General features: G+C 42.2%; 1 protein-coding gene across 1 annotated transcript; it reads right to left on the bottom strand.

The window, feature by feature from the left end:
• Window positions 1-5,520: 5,520 nt before the first annotated feature.
• On the bottom strand, window positions 5,521-20,170 carry LOC123997654 (retroviral integration site protein Fli-1 homolog). The gene is made up of 11 exons (XM_046302108.1): window positions 19,988-20,170; window positions 12,742-12,947; window positions 12,125-12,294; window positions 10,533-10,736; window positions 10,344-10,418; window positions 8,336-8,359; window positions 8,006-8,077; window positions 7,676-7,738; window positions 7,493-7,540; window positions 7,087-7,170; window positions 5,521-6,470 (listed from the first exon to the last, which is right to left on the bottom strand). Exons 1-11 carry the CDS (start codon window positions 20,003-20,005, stop codon window positions 6,160-6,162), a joined length of 1,275 nt encoding a protein of 424 aa, XP_046158064.1. The 5' UTR covers window positions 20,006-20,170; the 3' UTR covers window positions 5,521-6,159.
• Window positions 20,171-21,069: the final 899 nt, after the last annotated feature.

Here is a 21,069-nt window from a genome sequence, read left to right as displayed (position 1 = left end):
CATTGTCTGGATATCATCTATAATTGTCTATTTGTATTTTCTATATTTGGGTATGTCTTCATTTTTATAGGCTCTGACCATTTTTGTCTAGCCTATCAAAACGTATAGGTAGGCATAATCATATATTTGAATATTTCCAATTGATCTAATATGTTTTCCTGCAGTTCAAATGGCCTCGGTGGCACGAGCGTTGTGCGCACCAATAGTCGACTAGGTCCCCCAAGAGGTGCTTTTGATTCTGGCGCATACTGCCGCGTTCACGCTCTAGTTGGAACGAGGATACTCGGAAATATTCGACTCTGCAAGTCAGACATTTCCAAGCTTCCCAGTTCAGACTAGTATTTGAACGCGGCATACCTATGGAGATTAATTGACGCAGGGTCTGATTTTGTTCGAGTTATTATATTTTGGTACAATAATATAAATGTTTTATTTTCAACTTGGCCTTTTGCAATGTCTAAGAGCAGAGGGAGGCTCAAATGAACGCAAGTCATTTATAAAACCTTTTGTGAAGGTATTACTCGCCGAAGATTTACCATCTTGCCTCGAACGGCGTGTGTTCCTGAACTCAAGGGTGCCGCTGGAAGACAAGGAACATTTCTCTCCGGTCCGTGGAACTGGACACGAACAATTACCGGATAGCGTCAGGAAAATACTGACCCCGGTGTACCCAACACAGAAGCTATCTGGTCCAAAAAGTCAAGCCCGCGAAATGATAACACTTTGTAACATCAACAAGATGTTAGGGCAGGTAAAAACAACAACATGTTAGGCTCAGGGGGGTTACCGTTGCAATACATCTACAATGGAACATGTAATACATCTACAAAAGATACCGTGTTCGAATACGACACCGAGCGCTTTCTCCCACAAGGCCGAGAAGGTTTTCCAGCGAGTGTGTTTAACATTCATAGGCCTAAATTCATCAGAAATACCTTCTTGTTGATATTGACATAGGCATACTTATCGTCAATAGAACCGCTAGTAAAATGATCGTGTGGTCTACTCCAACACACTTCGATATGACCCTCCGAAGCTCCATGGGTCTATCAAGCGTGCTGCACCATTCACCTTGCGAATTGTCTGTCACTTCAACAGGTGACCTACCCTATTTACACTATTTTATGATCATGTTTTTTCATAATGATAAGTTTAATGTTTACCTTGAGTTCATGTCACTGGAGGAGTTATCACTGCATACACAAGAAGTACATAAATTAGTCAGGTTGGCACAACATTTAAACGTTGAGTTATAGTCAATTGCTCTTTAGATTTGCTTAGTTCTTTCCAGATATCATTACTCCTACAAAATAGGCTACATGCTGAACATGGTACACAAGGTCTCCAAACCAATGAAGAACAGAACCCATTCCATGCTCACTGCAGGTAATGGTAGGGTATAGATGAGTCATTGATCTACATTAAATGAGTATAGTCCTCATGTTATAGAATACTTCAATGAGCCCTCAGGTAATTGAAAGATCGGACTACTCATTCTCTCTCCCTCTGCTCAATGGGAGAGACTTGCCCAAACCGACGTGTACTCTATGGGAAAGTTCATGTACTTTCAGGCTGAGGCGCCTTCCATCTTTAAAGATGGACGTCTCTATTTCCTCTCGTGTAATGTGAACATTAAGCAGTCACACTCCTCTACGCCTCACTTTATGGTCAATTTTGGGTAATGACAATTTTGGGTAATGTAGACATGCAGTATGCCAGATCACTTCTATCGGTATCATTTGCACAGTACTTTGCTTTTAAAGAGGCAATCTGTAGCTGAAACAATAACAAAACAAATCCCAGCCCATGTTTTGGCAGAAATCTGATGGATGGGGCTGGAGAAATGGAACCACACTCAAATTAATAGACCGAGCAATAGATGCAAGTACTGACCATCTATGATATTCAAATGATAGTTTTGGCTTCTGATGTTGTATGACAGTTGAACTAGACCCATGCAGCATTTATAAATTATGTTCTTCAAGTATCAATGGGTACATTTTGTAAGTCCAAAAATGAATGTCGCAATTGCAGATTGACCCTTTTTAAGGAACTTCTTGGATTTAACAGTAATCTATTTTCTGCTCAGGTGCATAGTTGAGAGCAGAAATGACAGTGGCTCCAGATTCATCCCATCTAAAAGGGATATTGTGATGTTTACCATGGATGCCTTTCTGTTTCAGGGAATGACAGCAGGGCAGGTATGTTAAGGATGCACATACTGAAGATGCGCTCCATTCATAATATGCAACAGTTAAACTACTGGTCAGTTGACTATGGTTAACTTGAGTGCTATGCCGTCATTAGATTTCCTATGCAATACATGGCCTTCATAAAGCATTATAACTACTGAGCTTGAATATCTTTTCCTTTCCCTTGTCTGTGCAATTGATTTACTGAGGTCTGCTGACTCTACATTGCATTGGAAGTAGTATGTATATAAGTATGCAAACTGTATAAAAATTAATCCATGCTTTTGTTACTTCTAGGTTAGACTACTGCAATGCTCTACTTTCCGGCTACCCGCATAAAGCACTAAATACACTTCAGTTAGTGCTAAATACAGCTGATAGAATCCTGACTACAACCAAAAGATTTGATCATATTACTCCAGTGCTAGCCTCCCTACACTGGCTTCCTGTTAGTGCAAGGGCTGATTTCAAGGTTTTACTGCTAACCTATCTCTCTGATTTGGTCCTGCCATACACACCTACACGTACGCTACGGTCACAAGACGCAGGCCTCCTAATTGTCCCTAGAATTTCTAAGCAAACAGCTGGAGGCAGGGCTTTCACCTATAGAGCTCCATTTTTATGGAATGGTCTGCCTACCCATGCGAGAGACGCAGACTCGGTCTCAACCTTTAAGTCTTTACTGAAGACTCATCTCTTCAGTGGGTCATATGATTGAGTGCAGTCTGGCCCAGGAGTGTGAAGGTGAACAGAAAGGCTCAGGAGCAACGAACCACCCTTGCTGTCTCTGCCTGGCCGGTTCCCCTCTTTCCACTGGGATTCTCTGCCTCTAACCCTATTATAGGGGCTGAGTCACTGGCTTACGGGTGCTCTTTCATGCCGTCCCTAGGAGATGTGCGTAACTTGAGTGGGTTGAGTCACTGATGTGATCTTCCTGTCTGGGTTGGCGCCCCCCCTTGGGTTGTGCCGTGGCGGAGATCTTTGTGGGCTATACTCGGCCTGGTCTCAGGATGGTAAGTTGGTGGTTGAACATATCCCTCGAGTGGTGTGGGGGCTGTGCTTGGCAAAGTGGGTGGGGTTATATCCTTCCTGTTTGGCCCTGTCCAGGGGTATCATCGGATGGGGCCACAGTGTCTCCTGACCCCTCCTGTCTCAGCCTCCAGTATTTATGCTGCAGTAGTTTGTGTCGGGGGGGCTAGGGTCAGTTTGTTATATCTGGAGTACTTCTCCTGTCTTATCCGGTGTCTTGTGTGAATTTAAGTATGCTCTCTCTAATTCTCTCTTTCTTTCTCTCTCTCGGAGGAGGACCTGAGCCCTAGCACCATGCCTCAGGACTACCTGGCATGATGACTCCTTGCTGTCCCCAGTCCACCTGGCCGTACTGCTGCTCCAGTTTCAACTTTTCTGCCTGCGGCTATGGAACCCTGACCTGTTCACCGGATGTGCTACCTGTCCCAGACCTGCTGTTTCAACTCTCTAGAGACAGCAGAAGCGGTATTGATACTCTTAATGATCGGCTATGAAAAGCCAACTGACATTTACTCCTGAGGTGCTGACTTGCAGCACCCTCGACAAATACTGTGATTATTATTATTTGACCATGCTGGTCATTTATGAACATTTGAACATCTTGACCATGTTCTGTTATAATCTCCACCCGGCACAGCCAGAAGAGGACTGGCCACCCATTTACATTTACATTTACATTTAAGTCATTTAGCAGACGCTCTTATCCAGAGCGACTTACAAATTGGTGCATTCACCTTATGACATCCAGTGGAACAACCACTTTACAATAGTGCATCTAAATATTTTAAGGGGGGGGGGTGAGAAGGATTACTTTATCCTATCCTAGGTATTCCTTAAAGAGGTGGGGTTTCAGGTGTCTCCGGAAGGTGGTGATTGACTCCGCTGTCCTGGCGTCGTGAGGGAGTTTGTTCCACCATTGGGGAGCCAGAGCAGCGAACAGTTTTGACTGAGCTGAGCGGGAACTGTACTTCCTCAGTGGTAGGGAGGCGAGCAGGCCAGAGGTGGATGAACGCAGTGCCCTTATTTGGGTGTAGGGCCTGATCAGAGCCTGGAGGTACTGAGGTGCCGTTCCCCTCACAGCTCCGTAGGCAAGCACCATGGTCTTGTAGCGGATGCGAAGCTTCAACTGGAAGCCAGTGGAGAGAGCGGAGGAGCGGGGTGACGTGAGAGAACTTGGGAAGTTCCTCATAGCCTGGTTCCTCTCTAGGTTTCTTCCTAGGTTTTGGCCTTTCTAGGGAGTTTTTCCTAGCCACCGTGCTTCTACACCTGCATTGCTTGCTGTTTGGGGTTTTAGGCTGTGTTTCTGTACAACACTTTGAGATATCAGCTGATGTAAGAAGGGCTATATAAATTGATTTGATTCGTAGATTCTGTGCCACATTTGAATCAGTCTGAGCCTCTCCTCTTCAGCCACAGCAGTTCTACATGCTGTGCTATGTCTGTTGGGAGGTCTGTCCCCTCTTCAACTACCAAGGCCTGCGCTTACGATTCCGCAGCAGGAGGGTAAGCCCTGATAATACTGAAGCTGTCTGATACTTTATCCATATAGGCCCTGCAAAAGATGATAGAAAACCATGAATAATAGAGAAAAGACTCATGTTGCTCTGACACATCTTGGTCTGGTCCAATCAGATTGAAGGAGCTGTATGGAGCTTCTTCAGTCTGCTCCTGTTGTGAGTCCACATGTAGATACGGTAGTCACCAGAGGGGACAGCAGAGCTACAAGTGTATCTTTGCGTTTGCTTACTGTTGGTTTTGAGGTTGTTTTGGTTAAGAGTACATTTTTTTACGCTTGTACGGGTGGCCTCATTATGATATGAATATTTTTTTATTTGGAAAGCCATTTTCAAACATTTATGCACAAAGCTTAGCCTATCGCCATCAATAAGTATCCATTTATTCAGTCTGTGTTGGTGAGGAAGTTTAGCATCTAACTTGCTCTGGTCAGTGGTCAGTTGAGTACAACACAAAGCCCGCTCTGACCCAGGAGGTGACGACAACCTCACAGCCCGAGACCGTGGTGGAGGGGCAGTTAGGTGTGAGGCAGGTGGAGAGACTTAAAGGGAGGCCTGTGAAGGGATTTTCTGTCGTGGAAGTGGAGCAGGTCTCTGAAGCACACTGGACGTTCGCGGAGATCTTTGGTGTGGACAAATAGACAGCAACTGTGGTCAATGTCTGATATTCATGTCGATAATTCATCTTGGCAATAAAAATAAAATAAAAATTCTGATACACCATCTTGTTAATATTTTTGTCGTTTAAAATGATCAATGGTTTGAAGAAACGAGAGGAGACCAACTCAAATATACAAGTTCCTTTTATTAGCATTACTACAGGGGTAAATGTTTTATTGCTACAATTGTATGAAACATTCTGTACAATTTATACTTTTACAAATGTTAGATTTAATGAATATAGTAATTGAGATAAAGACTTCAACAGTTTTACCACTTCCCACACTCAGTGACTTTCCCTTTAAATCCTTCAATGACCTCAATTACATATTAAACAAAATACTTACATAATTGAAAAACTTGGTTTTTCAAAAAACTGAATCACAGGAAATTAACATTCTCAACCTCCATAATTGAGAAATTAAAAAACTCGCATAGCGTTACAATGTAATTTAGACATTAAAGACCAGATACATTGTGGATGGTATCTTGGATATGTCTGTTTCAGAAAGCTCTGCCAGCCCATCCAGTCTAGTGCAAGACACCCAGGCCTCAATAGTATGAGCTCAGGTGGGAGTGAGTCCCCGGGTGCCTTGGCATGGGAGACCCCGGATACATTGGGCTGGTTGTTGAGTTCCAGTAAGTTGTAGGTGGCCCGAAAATTCCCAGGGGACACGGGCATAGGGGCAGCATGCGTGTTCATGAAGTTCATTTTTGGCTGGTGGCTGTGGTAGGGCTGGGCATAAGATACCTCAGTCTGATACTTAACAATGCCCCCCCTCTCCGCCGTGACCCTGGTGGGCCTGTGAGATGCCCTGGAAGTCAAACTTGTAGGCGTAGCGCTTGCCGTGCACCTTAGTCATGATGTTCTTGTCGTAATAGTAGCGCAGGGCGCGGCTCAGCTTGTCATAGTTCATGTTGGGTTTGCTCTTGCGCTCGCCCCAACGCTTGGCCACCTCGTCCGGGTCAGTCATCTTGAACTCGCCGTTGGTGCCCTCCCAGGTGATGATGCTGGAGTTGTTGCTGTCCGACAGCAGCTCCAGCAGGAACTGCCACAGCTGGATCTGTCCAGAGCCTAGGAAGAGAAACAGGACGGGGGGTGAGGGGAATGGATGCATCAAAGGGTTGGGTTCTGTTAAAATGAGCAATATCTGTTTCTGAAATGCTTCTCTTAAGAGTAGGATTGTTTGTAGATTAGTGTAGTTTTATCCATATACACATTTACATTTTTCTGTATTTGTATAGATTTTTAAGATGTTTGTTTGCTTGAATATACTTATCTACTATTATGTATTGATTTCCATTTCATTCTTTATGCGATTTGCACTGCACAGAACACCGGAATAATTTTCACTGTGAATCATTGTCATTTTTGTTTGTGTCAATTAATCCTGTAAGGGATGGATTGCCAACTGTCAATTTGACACGAAAATACAATTTAAATCATTCACATGCAGTTTCATTCATGCACCATTGATGTCTCCTTCTCGTGGACTATTTTGCTATTAAAACATCTGTCATGTCATATCAATGTCCCGATGGGTGTCTTTGTGTCTGAGAATATAACTTGTATAAGAGAACACCAGGATTATAAATATACTTTGAAGTTTGAACTACTCCTGCAAATGTGACCTTTTTCACTGTGTGTCATGGAGAGAGAGAGAACGTGGGTGGACCAGGCAGAAACCTACCCACAGGCCTGTGAGCGCTGGGGTCAGGCAGCCTGTATGAACTGTGTTTGCTTGTTCGGTTCTTGGAGTGGAGGGCCTGCCCTTCTGTGAGGAGATACAGAATTAATTCTGTCAAACAGGGTCAACGGGAGACAATAATTCAAATATTTCAGCCTAGTTTCGCTGAGGGTGAATGTATAATGCTTTCATCTCGGTGGTTTTTGTCAATGTGCCATCCCAGACAGGGAATGTAAGACCATTAATTCTCTCTCTTTAAGGAATACCTCGGCCCTCCTCTTTTCTCCTATTCAATCTCTTTTGGAGTGTGACAGTTCATGACACCAAAGCAGACAGTGTAAAGGCCACATTTGTCACCACCTTTTTGGTTCACCAGTTTAACATGGTGCGTTATGGGATATGCTCTCACCTGGGTTGGCTAGACGACTGCTGATGGGACCTAATGCTTGGTATGGGTCTGCAAGGAAATTAAGGGTTTGTGAAAAGTTCGATTGTTTTATTTAGACATTGTTGGCTTGACTATGATACAAAGGTTATACCAGTGTTTCAACAAACTAGGATCAGGAAACGAGAAAGCAGTACAGATGCACACCTTGCACACTTCTCGGTGGAGGCTCTGTGACTCTGGTGCTGTGTTGGTGCTCCATGGGAGAACCTAAATCATAAACAACATGATGTATTTATCAGCATTATGCAAACATGTCAACAAAATTCCTCTGTTTAGTCTTAATTTGCTCTATCAGTACTATTCCATCTTGAACTACAAAATGCTTGACTTAATGAATTCATTCTCTCCACTGTGAAACACTGTAGTAATCATTTTTAGAACTAATATCTTGATACAACTATTAGTATGAATCTGCCTTAGTGCTCACAATAAATGTAAAGCAATGAGGATGAGATGTGATGTCGGTTATTATACCTTTGGGTACTGGAGGTGGCATGGGGTTCGATGGCCAGCTGTTCCTTCTGCCTATCTCCTCATAACTGTTCTCTGCTCAAAAAGAACGGAGGGTGAGACGAGGCATCCACAGGAAGAAAGTTCAAAGAGGGCTTTTAAGCATAGAGGACAGACAGGGTAGCAGGGTAAATCCATCACTTTTTGACAGCTTCCCTTCTGATTTAAACAAAACTTTCCATAAACATTTTTGTACATGGAAGAAGTAGTCAGAAAGTGACTTTTTGGACCTGAATGCCAAAACATTTAGGAGATGGTGCTCAAAGTTGACCCATTTTGCATACACCATCCTACCATGAGACATCCGTGTCTTCATCTCTGGAAAAGATAAACAGTTGAGAGTATGATATCAGTTAAGAGCTTATAAAAAGTTTTTAAAAACTGTTTTCAAATAAAATATAAAAATGTTTTAAAAATAATGGACTTTTTTACCTTTAACGTTAATTATCTAAAAACGCGCAAACTCTTATTTTCTTCATATATGCATATCTTGTAGCTTAGACCCTACTTTACATAATCTTAGGTTTTTGTGTTGTGCCTGCCATTGGTTGAGACATAACATGCTCTTTAATACAAGGTTGGGTGTAATTTCAATCGTAGAAATAGAATGGACATATATTTCAACATGAAACAAATTGGAGTTTCAGCTTTTTTTGATAATTTATGTTTAAGGTTGAAATACATTTTTATTTTCAAGAAAGTATCAAATAGTTTGACAACACTATTTGTAAGCTTTTAAATGAGAGCAATCTCAACCGTTTATCTGTTCCATTGATTAAGACATGGCTGTCTCATGGTATGGTGGGGTATGCAAAATAGATCAACTTCGAGCACCTTTATCTCTTGAATGTTTTTGCATTTGGGTCCAAAAAGTAACTTTCTGAGCACTTATATACAATGTGCAAATGTGTATAGAATGTTTCATTCAAATCAAAAGGGGGGCTGTCAAATAGTGATTGAATTCAAATGGATTTACCCAGCAGCCATAGAAGGAAGGAAGCATTTTTTCCCCAACACAATCGTGTTGCTTCTATTTCACCAGATGCATGTCTGATTACTTCGACAGACGAAGTTATAAGGATCATTTTGTTGCTAATGTTAGCCTGTGGTACCCCAGAGGGCCTTCAACTTGAAATACTACATGAGAGGGGTCAACACAGCTAGCCTGCAACTTTTATTTTTTATTTTACCAGGTACATTGACTGAGAACACATTCTCATTTTCAGAAACAACCTGGGGAATAGTTACAGGGGAAATGGGGGGGGGGATTAATGAGCCAATTGTAAGCTTGGGATGATTAGGTGGTCATGATGGTATGAAGGACAGATTGGGAATTTAGCCAGGACCCCGGGGTTAACACCCCTACTCTTTTGTAAGTGCCATGGGATCTTTAGTGAACACAGAGAGTCAGGACACCCGTTTCAATGTCTCATCCAAAAGACAGCACCCTACACTGGGAATTGTCCCCAATCACTGCCCTGGAGAATTGGGATATTTTTTTAGACCAGAGGAAAGAGTGCCTCCTACTGGCCCTCCAACACCACTTCCAGCAGCATCTGGTCTCCCATCCAGGGACTGATCAGGACCAACCCTGCTTAGCTTCAGAAGCAAGCCATCAGTGGGATGCATGGCCACTTCCCAGAGTAGCTCGAACTGCACATGCATTGTTTTCAAAAATTCCTCCATGTAGCAAGATGGTGACACTGAAATGATACTTCCTGATAATCAACTGCGCCATTGAGCATTCCTATAGGAAACAATGGGGTATCGTCATCGATGGCTTCGTCCATATTTCTTTTACAGTCTATGGAAGGAAGCCCATAAATGGAGCCTCAAAAAAAGTGATTTGAAGCAGCCAGAAGAAAACAGACAAAGGAGAGCTGAAGATGGTCCAGTATTCCTTGGGGTGTTCTTTTCTTCCGGGCCACCTCTGCTGCCATTAGATTGTCAATTGTGTCCCACAGTGGGGCCCATACTCCCCCATTTTCCTCTGCTGGTGCAGCTGTTTCCTGTCTGAAACTGACTGTTGAGTTGTGGAGTCATCAACTCAGGGAAACGTTAAAGCACTCTAAACTATGTAATCTGAAATGGCAACTCAAAACTTAATTTTGAATCCATTAAATGAATGAAGTATTTGATCTGCCCCTGAGAGAGGTTTGAATAGATGCCACAAAACCCCTCCATTTTACTCCCCTTCTCATTTTAAGGCAGTTTATCTCAATGCTTGCTAAGCTCCAGGTTCTTTATGCATGCACTAAGTCACTATGTCGTTGGTAATGAGTTGTGAAGTTAATTGTCTTACCTGATTTAACCTGTGGTCTGGGTTGTTGCTGTGTGTTGTTGGTTGGAGTTGTGGGGTAGGAGAAAGTAGGGCTGCCTACAAAGAGATTCAAAGAAGGTTACAAAATGGATACATAGATCAGTTTGTCCTCGTGGAGTATGAAAACAGTCAAAGGAAAACGTTCTACGAGTCCCAGGCCGTAACCCTTACTCTGCCGGAGGTAATTGAGGTGGCCGAGCAGGATGTCTGTGTTGTAGGCGGACGTGAGGCGCATCATATCCTCCTTGGTCATCTTGCAGAGTGCCTTGCCCTCCAGTGTGTGGAAGTGCATGATGTCCACCTCCTCCAGGCTGTACTCCTTGATGGCCCAGTCCAGCCACTGGCGCACATGGTCCTGGGTCCACACCTCAGGGTCTGGGACCAGGAGGAAGAGGAGAAGGAAGAGAGATCGGTAAGTCGGGGTAACAGGAGGTTGTTGTAACTCACACAGACCCAGCATCTCATCAAGTTGAGGAGTTACTCTTTTGTTTTCTTCTCAAATGAAACTAAAGGTATTTTAAAATGTACAGTAAGAGCCCAAAGATTACGTATGGACCTCATGAATACCCCAAAATATCAGACAGTAGTTTGGAGACACCCAGCCTCTGTCTGTACCCTAGGGCAGGGGTTCCCAAACTGTTTTGCTTTGTGACCCGCCAATTGAGGTGTCTTTTGAGTCACGACCCACCAAAAGGGGTGAGCAGTGACACAAACCAAATAATAAGTAAAACATATTATCTTAGCAGTGGAGAGAAAATGTTGCAGTTTCAAAGCTAATCTACATTTCCTACAATTCTATGCATTTTGACATGGCTAATGCTGTGTTCTTATGCTCAAACATTACAAAATCAATGGGGGCTGATGGTCTAGCTTTTATTCAGATGATTGTTAATTTTCAAAGACTATAGGCTGCTATTGAAAAATAAATAGGTCCTTTATATTTTCTGCATACTTTCTATTTGGTTTTAGTCGTTTAAATTTACACTGAAAGCGTTTTTATCCAGTGTCCCCGGAAGTGGGTCCTGACCCAGAGTATGGGAAACACTGCCCTAGGGCAGGGATCATCAACTAGATCATCAACTTTTTTTTCTTGAGCGGATGGTCAGGGGGCTGGAACATAATTACAAATCATTTGTAGACTGCAAATTGACCGCAAGATGCCCAAACAGATATATTTGATTAAAAAACCTTGCTTACATTTTTATATGATCACTTCTATTTTGTGTGGGAATACTTTTTAACAGATTTCCAAAATGTAAATAACTTGTAGCTGATTTACTGGTGTTAAAAAAAATGTCCCGAAATAAAAAACACAGTTACAAATGTTTTTGTGTGTGTGTGTGTGTGGGGGGGGGGGCAGCCTTAGGGTCTTCATTGTCCTTGTTTAACACAGCTGTGATGTAATATCCGTGTATTATCATGGCCACTAGAATAACTTGGCCTGTGTGACTCAGGGTAAGAATCTAATCCTTGTAGTCTTGCCTATTAATTGTAAGGATGACATACGCCTAATGATGTCTAATGTTTGGAATATCATAGTTGGAATCTCCCAACAATGACTCATTGGCTGGATTCCATTCCAAAAATGTGCTCCCTTCCCAGTTCCTAAAAACTGCTCTTAATGGCTAACTCACAAATGATGGAAGATCATTTAACAGGTGAAGGCAATATGATGGGAACACCATCCCAGCCTATTCTCTTTGCAGATCCATTTTGTGCCACAGGATCTGGTCACCCCTCCGCTGAGTGTGTTGGCACCTCACCTGCGGGCACTATGACTCTCTTCTCCTCTATGGCGCTGTTGGGCGGGGTGGTGGTCTGGGGGCTGGCGCGGGGCTCAGGGTATGAGGCCTGGTAGGCCAGCTGACCCCCATCGTTGCTGCTCATGTGTCGGGAGCGTTTGGTCACACTGCAGTCCACAGGGGACTCACGACTGTCGAGAGAGGGAGAGAGTAGGGAGATGAGTAATATTCTCGTATGATTCTGTGTGATCCTGTTGCAGTATTTATTATGGTGATGGTCAACGCTCTTGAATGTAAAAAATATAACACTAAATAAGTGGGAATGTGGTAAATATAACATTAAATAAGTGGGAATGTGGTAAATATAACATTAAATAAGTGGGAATGTGGTAAATATAACACTAAATAAGTGGGAATGTGGTACATATAACACTAAATAAGTGGGAATGTGGTACATATAACACTAAATAAGTGGGAATGTGGTACATATAACACTAAATAAGTGGGAATGTGGTAAATATAACACTAAATAAGTGGGAATGTGGTAAATATAACACTAAATAAGTGGGAATGTGGTAAATATAACGCTAAATAACTCTTCTCTCAAAGACTGCTAATACTGATGCGCCCTACTTCACCTGGTTCCGTTGATGTGCTCTCCTCTCTTCCCAGGGTTCTGTGCTCCCGGGCCGGCCCACTCCGGCTCGGTGGGTTCTTGGCTCTCTTCGGAGGCCTGGCTGAAGCTTCCCGGTGACGCCATCTCGCCCTTCATGTGCATGGTCGTGGCGGCAGTGAAGGGCGACTCGAAAATGGACTGGTCCTCGCTCACCACGGACAGTGCTTCCTGCCGGCACGGACAAACAGTGGAGTCAGCGGTTACGGTAAGTATGGGCCACAACTAGTCATGTAGTGACGGTATCCAGGAAACTGCCCACACCTCTGTGAGGTTTTTCCACACTAGGTTGTATGGAACACGTATGATGAGATTCCACACCCTAATGAGTCTTGTTCTATTGATGAAGGATTTATTAACTCCTGTTTCTAACTTTGTCATATTCCAGATGTCTTTAGAATTTGTGATTGGTGACTTGAGGAACATTAGAAATTGTGGTAAGAAGCTTATAAATCACTGTCTTTATTTGATAAATGTAGCTGTACCGTAATGTTTGATTGCAGTTACATGCTGTCCACTGGCATCGACGTTTTGAGAAATGAGAGCTTCTGTGATCTTTGTCACAGTTTTAATTCGTTGGGATTGGGGTGATGGGAGGGAGCTTGGTGGAGTCAGATCAAGATTTGAGACGCTTTCTTTGTGCTGCTTCCTGTGTTTAACGCTGACAAAGGCCCCCAAACTCCAAACCATTCTTCAAGATGGCACTCTTCTGTGTGTGTGTGTGTGTGTGTGTGTGTGTGTGTGTGTGTGTGTGTGTGTGTGTGTGTGTGTGTGTGTGTGTGTGTGTGTGTGTGTGTGTGTGTGTGTGTGTGTGTGTGTGTGTGTGTGTGTGTGTGTGTGTGTGTGTGTGTGTGTGTGTGTGTGTGTGTGTATGTGAGGGCGTGTTGTGTCTATACAGTGGGTAAGGATAGGCCTTGTTTTTGAGTCTTTGTGTTGTGTGGGTAAGTATATATGTGTAGGGCTAAGTGGGAGTAAGTGCGTGTGTGTTTAGAGGACTTCACTATTGTCTTTGCGGCTCGTACGTCAGTGCCGGGCTTTTTTGGTGGCCCACAGGAAATCTGGCCCCCATGTGCAGAGAAACCTTTTGGCACAGGCCAAGGGAAAGGAAACAGAGGGGGGCCACAGTGTAAAGATGTGGCTCATTTAAAGCTGGAAAACAACCTAGGTTTGATGAAGGTAGGGGAGGATTGGGTATGTCGGACAGCAAGAATACACAGCCTTGATTGAAGTTCAAAGTCCCGCTCTTCCATTGTGTTACCTGAGCAGGGTAAAGTGTTTTATGCATGGTACACATTTAGTGGCATTTCCTTATTCAGGCTAACAGTGACAGGATTGTTAGCCAAAGCAACATTGTAGCTTAAATAAATGACATTAATATATCAAACAGACATAATATTATTTCAGTACTGATACTGAAATGTTAGCACACGTGATACATTTGTTTTCAGTGGTAGAGGAACATCACATCACAGGTCCACCACACTTTCCTCCCTGACCGTTACCTTCTCTCTCCTCTCTTTCTGTCTCTTTCCTCTCGCTCTCTCTTCGACTCTCTTTCTTCTCCCTGTCTGTATCCCTCCTCCTCTCATGTTGTGCAGAGGCCCTGACAGCAGAAGTGAAACTAAGGGCTGAGCTGAGAAGAGGTTGAGGCTGAGCAGCAACAATTCATGGAAAGGGTCATGAGCGCCATTCTCATATTGTAATGTTATGCATTGGAGTGATTTGATCAATTGTTGAACTTCTTATCTTTCATTAAGTTCATTCATTGTTTCAATGGTGTGTTTGTGCATTCACAGCCACAAGCTCATACACCTGCTCTCCCCCCTCCCTCTCCCTCTATAGCTTGCAAACTGACACAAATATACCGAATGTGGCCTGACCGCCAATGCCACAACTGACTTCCTGTTCAATGAGTTTCGTAGAAGCTGGGCCCTGTTGCTGAGGAACATAAAATAGTTTCGAAAACAATTTTGTCTGCACAGACACATAGCATACACACTACAAACACACATTTTAAAGTCCTGTCAGTTCTGCTGTCCAAGTTCAAACGTACACAGTACAAACGCACATGATCAATTTCCTGTCAGTTCTGCTGTCAAAATTCAAATCTTTATTTTCAGCATATTTGTGCGATATCACACTTAGGCCATTTTTTTTTATCTATTGAAAGGTTTGTACTGAATGTACTAGGCCACCTAAGGCTAATACTAGATGCTGCCATAAAAAGGTTCAACAAAATACAAAAGCCAACTAACCCAAGAACATGTCGGACTGTACGTTAGAAGTCTGTTGTCTCAGGTTCATCTGCTTAATGGTTGATGGTTAGCAGCACATCAGATAATCATCTTATGAATCAGCCGCAAAGGGTGGTGCTCACACAGTTCACCAATAGTGACACATCCTTGTACCACAACCATGTACTACCAACTGTTGTGAAACACCCTTGCACTCACAACAGAGCTCTAGCTTAATAACCTATACTGGAACTCAAACACAGTGCAAAAGCAAACAAACATTTACTTGTCCAACACTTGCTTCCCACCTGCTCTCTCTTAGTTCCTAGATATATCCTTTATTCACAAGGGAGACTGATTACTAGTCTAAACCAAATGCATTGCAGTCTATATGCTTAAATATCATGGTGAGATTAACTTTTGTTCCATATCGTTGCTGAAGTTGATTTACAGTTGAAGTCGGGAGTTTACATACACTTAGATTGGAGTCATTAAAACTCGTTTTTTCAACCACTCAACAAATTTATTGTTAACAAACTATAGTTTTTGGCAAGTCGGTTAGGGCATCTACTTTGTGCATGACACAAGTAATTCTTCCAACAATTGTTTACAGACAGATTATTTCACTTATAATTCACTGTATCACAATTCCAGTGGGTCAGAAGTTTACATATACTAAGTTGACTGTGCCTTTAAACAGCTTGGGAAATGTTGTCATGGCTTTAGAAGCTTCTGATAGGCTAATTGACATTATTTGAGTCAATTGGAGGTGTACCTGTGGATGTAGTTCAAGGCCTACCTTCAAACTCAGTGCCTCTTTGCTTGACATCATGGGAAAATCAAAAGAAATCAGCCAAGACCTAAGAAAATAAATTGTAGATCTCCACAAGTCGTTCATCCTTGGGTGCAATTTCCAAATGCCTGAAGGTACCACATTCATCTGTACAAACAATAGTACACAAGTATAAATGTAACAGTATAACTTTAGACCGTCCCCTCGCCCATACCCGGGCACGAACCAGGGACCCTCTGCACACATCAACAACAGTCACTCACGAAGCATCGTTACCCATCGCTCCACAAAAGCCGCGGCCCTTGCAGAGCAAGGGAAACTACTACTTCAAGGTCTCAGAGCAAGTGACGTCACTGATTGAAACGCTATTTAGCACGCACCACCGCTAACTAAGCTAGCTGTTTCACATCCGTTACACTTACCCCCCTTTTGACCACCTTTTCCACAGCAACCAGTGATCCGGGTCAACAGCATCAATGTAACAGTATAACTTTACACTGTCCCCTCGCCCATACCTGGGCGCGAACGAGGGACCCTCTGCACACATCAACAACAGTCACCCACGAAGCATCGTTACCCATCGCTCCACAAAAGCCGCGGCCCTTGCAGAGCAAGGGGAACTACTACTTCAAGGTCTCAGAGCAAGTGACGTCACCGATTGAAACGCTATTTAGCGCGCACCACCGCTAACTAAGCTAGCCGTTTCACATCCGTTACATAAACATCATGGGACCACGCAGCCGTCATACCGCTCAGGAAGGAGACGCGTTCTGTCTCCTAGAGATGACTGCACTTTGGTGCAAAAAGTGCAAATCGATCCCAGAACAGCAGCAAAGGACCTTGTGAAGATGCTGGAGGAAACAGGTACAAAAGTATCTATATCCACAGTAAAACGAGTCCTATATTGACTTAACCTGAAAGGCCGCTCAGCAAGGAAGAAGCCACAGCTCCAAAACCACCATAAAAAAGCCAGACTACGGTCTGAAACTGCACATGGGGACAGAGATCATACTTTTTGGAGAAATGTCCTCTGGTCTGATGAAACAAAATTAGAACTGTTTGGCCATAATGACCATCGTTATGTTTGGAGGGAAAAGGGGGATATTTGCAAGCCGAAGGAGACCATCCCAACCGTGAAGCACGGGGGTGGCAGCATCATGTTGTGGGGGTGCTTTGCTGCAGGAGGGACTGGTGTACATCATGCAGATGACATCATGCAGAAGGAACATGATGTGGATATATTGAAGCAACATCTCAAGACATCAGTTAAGTTAAGGCTTGGTCGCAAATGGGTCTTCCAAATGGACAATGACCCCAAGCATACTTCCAAAGTTGTGGCAAAATGGATTAAGGACAACAAAATCAAGGTATTGGAGTGGCCATCACAAAGCCCTGACCTCAATCCAGAACTTAAAAAGTGTGCGAGCAAGGATGCCCACAAACCTGAGTTACACCAGCTCTGTCAGGAGGAATGGGCCAAAATTCACCCAACTTATTGTGGGAAGCATGTGGAAGGCTACGTGAAATGTTTGACCCAAGTTAAACAATTTAAAGGCAATACACTCAATTCGTATTTGGTAGCATGTAAACTTCTGACCCCCTGGGAATGTGATGAAAGAAATAAAAGCTCAAATAAATAATTCCCTCTACTATTATTCTGAAAATAAAGTCGTGATCCTAACTGACCTAAAACAAGGAATTTTTACTCAGATTAATTGTTAGGAATTGTGAAACTGAGTTTAAATGTATTTGGCTAAGGTGTATGTAAACTTCCGACTTCAACTGTATGTTGTGAATTTATTTGAGCTTTGATCTGTGCTGATGGTGCCTTTCTACAGAGGCCTCAAATTGCAGAGTTTGTCTACGAAGGGTTGTTCATTGCCAAACAGGAAGATTGACTCCGCTAAATATTCAATCGTCTATTATTTAAAAAGTTCATGGATAAACAGTGTACATCTAAAAAAAAGTTAATTATGCTATTGTTTATCACAATTGAAATGAATAAATATCTGCCTTTTGAAACCAGAGCCATATATCTGTTTGTTTTGCTTATTGCATGCAGTTGATCCCTAATTCACATGTAACATGTGACCAACTCTGTCCTCAATATGGTGTAGAGGCCAAGAAAGCAGAAGTAGAGGTTGTGATGAGCTGATTTTGCAAAGGCCTGCAGCAGCTGCTCCTTCAACATGCAAAAACATGTGGTTTTCACAACTTTTGATATGGCTTTTTTTACATGGCTTTTAGACAGTAGAAACATAAAGCATGTACTGTAGCTGACAATAATAAAGGATACACATGGAGTATGAGCACGGTCGCCTTGGTTATATTCAGAGTTCATTTATTCACATATAAAACAATGCACTGCCTCGACACATCCAGTGACTTGATACTGTTTTGCAAAGGCTCTCTTGCCTTTTTTTTCGTGTGGAGGGAGCGGAAATGTGTGCGGAAAGAGGTTTGAGACAGGAAGCCTGCAGAGTTCAGATAACGACACCTGACAAGCGCTCCTGTTTGCAGTTTAGGCCACTATATTCTTTAAATAACTTTGACAAAAACAACTGACTTTATCTGGATGTTTTAGTAAATATCCATGTTTCAGTAGATGGGCCTTCATATTTAAGTTTTCAAAGTGTGTGTGTGCGCGCACGCTCCTAAATTACGCTCACTATGTTACTGTAAGAACATACATTTTCAGTAACCAGAAGTAGCCTATTTCCCCCCCGGCTCAGGATATCCAAATAATAGCCTAAGTACGGCCTATATGTTGTAATAGCTGTAGGGTATGAAGAAAAGTAATGATAATTTCGTTATACGTTTCTGGAAGTGATTTGACTTCAGTGGACGAGAAACAGGATGGACACCTGCAATGTGTGAAAGTAGGCTAAAGCTGTTGGTCCAAAACATATACATTTCAATCAATGTAATCAAGTTTAATAACATTTTAATGTTATTGGTTTATTCCAATGCCTTAGCTACTTCAAAATATAATCAACATGGTTTTTTAACCAATTTCAAAACCTGTTGAATCGTTTATTTCGTTTCGTTATTAGCCTCTAAATTGATATGTTTCGTTCTGCAAATAGACTGAATTGATCGTGAGATGTATAACCTTGGCAGAAAATCCATTCGTTGTTTTAGTGCATTTTTTCCCTCAAAATTGAAGGTCCTTGTTGTTTTATAGGACAAGCTATTTAATCCGGTTCTACATATTTTTTTGTCGAACTATTCGTTAACTGTTTGGTTAAATTCACCCTATTTTGTGAAAATAATAATCAGTATTGCTATAACAAAGAATACCTCAATGCGTTATATTTGTAATTGATGCTGTTCTGTTGTCTTGGTCAGCGTTTGTGCCGCACATCATGAGAAAAATGCGTTTCAGAACAATTCGATAAGTCAATATTTGATATATTCCAATAATAGTTAGGCTACATCTAGTAGCCTAGTTATTCTTAGCAATGTAGCTTTACATCGTCTTTACATTACCCCATTTTAATAATTCGATTAAAGAATAATAATTTACTGAAGTCCAGTTTTGTTAATTGGATAAAATAATCCTAACAGTTATTCATATGTCGTGGTAATGATGATTTAATGTTGAAAGAAATGTAAAATATGAAATACCAGTCATCTCATGGATTTCGATCCTCCAACTCTATGGAAAGTGGCCTTCTACTCCAAATACGTTCCATGGCGCCAAGACACCTGCCACGAGCGCGCTCCAATAAACTTGTACTGATCAAGATTGCTTATATGCTGTGTAATGCGCCTCAAAGGCGTCGTCTTTATCATAAATTGTGACAGGTGCATCACTTCTTTAAATTACCTTTAACTTTCTTTAGACTAGCATAATGTGCTTTTAAACCAGGAACGTCTGCATAAAACTTGATTAAATGAAACAATTAAAATCGCGAGTTTTGCGCTCCCCTTTTTACGCGTGCAGTGCTGGACACCATTTCGTTTTTTATCGGTGTGTAAAGATGTAGTGGTTACTTGTGTTATTAAAGAGCCGACATACAACCACGAACGGGAAGGAAGAGGAAATTTTGTACAAGAAGGAAAGAGTGGGGACCTCGCATCACCGCTTTGCCTCTCTCACTCAGCAGAGACGTGCTAACCGACTCAGTGGGTGGCTGCGTATCGTTTTCACAAGCGACATTAAAACCAGTTCAATCGCCTACCTTTATCGTACAGTCCATTGTAGCAGTCACTCAGTCGTTGATTCTCATTTAGTCATTTAAACACGTTATAACTAGTCTGGATAGCCTGACTCAATCGCATCAACCCATACACACGCGCATTTACCCTTTGGCGCAAACCATTGCAGCAACAATTCTTGCTTAGTCCATAACCGGATGGCAGCTTTTTTTCTCTCTCTCACTCTAAATTGGGAAGTGAAGTCACTCTAACAACGCATTAGGGTTGGGTCCCTACTGGTGAAACGAAGTCCTTTTTAATTTCTTACAACATTGCACACAGAAAACGGCTGATTGGCCTACAAACCAACGATGACAATCTTCCTAATCTGACTGCGTAAAAGTTGATCAGGCTGATGATTGGACATAGAGCAATTAAGGTGCAGAGCTGTTGGGCTTCTGTAGGCTTTGCTCGGAGTGTTGTTATCGTCCAGCAATGTTTTGAGAAGTATTTATTGCCGTCATGCATTTTGAGGTACACAAACACATTGCATCATGTGTGTTTCAAGCAACATGTAATTTGCAAATGAATGTAGGCCCATTTCTAATTTGTTATTGGACATTGTCGAGATAAATACATTCGTTTGTCATTCAAAAGCCTGTTGCTTGCAACATTCTAAACATGAATAGCCACATCCTAATAACCATAGTGGTGATGAACATTGTAGAGCCTTCCTGTAGTTTTTCTAAATATGACTCCGGAAATTGCAATTGATGTAAAAAAAAAACTCTGACCGCAAATTTGCGCACTGTGATAAAAATATTCTCCTTCCAAAGTAGGTTACAAAGTAAGACCATGTTCCCCTTAGTAAACGGATCATTAAATGTTCTCTTACAAATAACCATCTATCGTCGATGTAGGAAAGTGCATATTTTAAGGCCTTTACGTTTTTAGTCTGCAAGTAGGTCTATAGATGGAGATTATAGATATGGCTAATAATATGATAGGCCCAATGCACATCCTTGAGGTTGAATGTAAAATATGACTTTAAACAAATAGACAATACATTGTTTTATGATTTAATAGCGTGCAAACTTAGACAGTAGAAAATGTGAGTTTCTGTATT

Source organism: Oncorhynchus gorbuscha, linkage group LG15 (assembly GCF_021184085.1).
Source record: "Oncorhynchus gorbuscha isolate QuinsamMale2020 ecotype Even-year linkage group LG15, OgorEven_v1.0, whole genome shotgun sequence".
NCBI lineage: Eukaryota > Metazoa > Chordata > Actinopteri > Salmoniformes > Salmonidae > Oncorhynchus > Oncorhynchus gorbuscha.
This window is presented reverse-complemented; position numbering and strand designations above follow the sequence as displayed.

Excerpts from the sequence above, each read along its gene's own strand:
- LOC123997654 (XM_046302108.1), bottom strand. Across the intron at positions 10,419-10,532 it reads CCTCAATTACCTCCGGCAGA|GCAGCCCTACTTTCTCCTAC; the intron begins GTAAGGGTTACG and ends ATCTCTTTGTAG. Across the intron at positions 7,541-7,675 it reads TCCACCGAGAAGTGTGCAAG|ACCCATACCAAGCATTAGGT; the intron begins GTGTGCATCTGT and ends ATTTCCTTGCAG.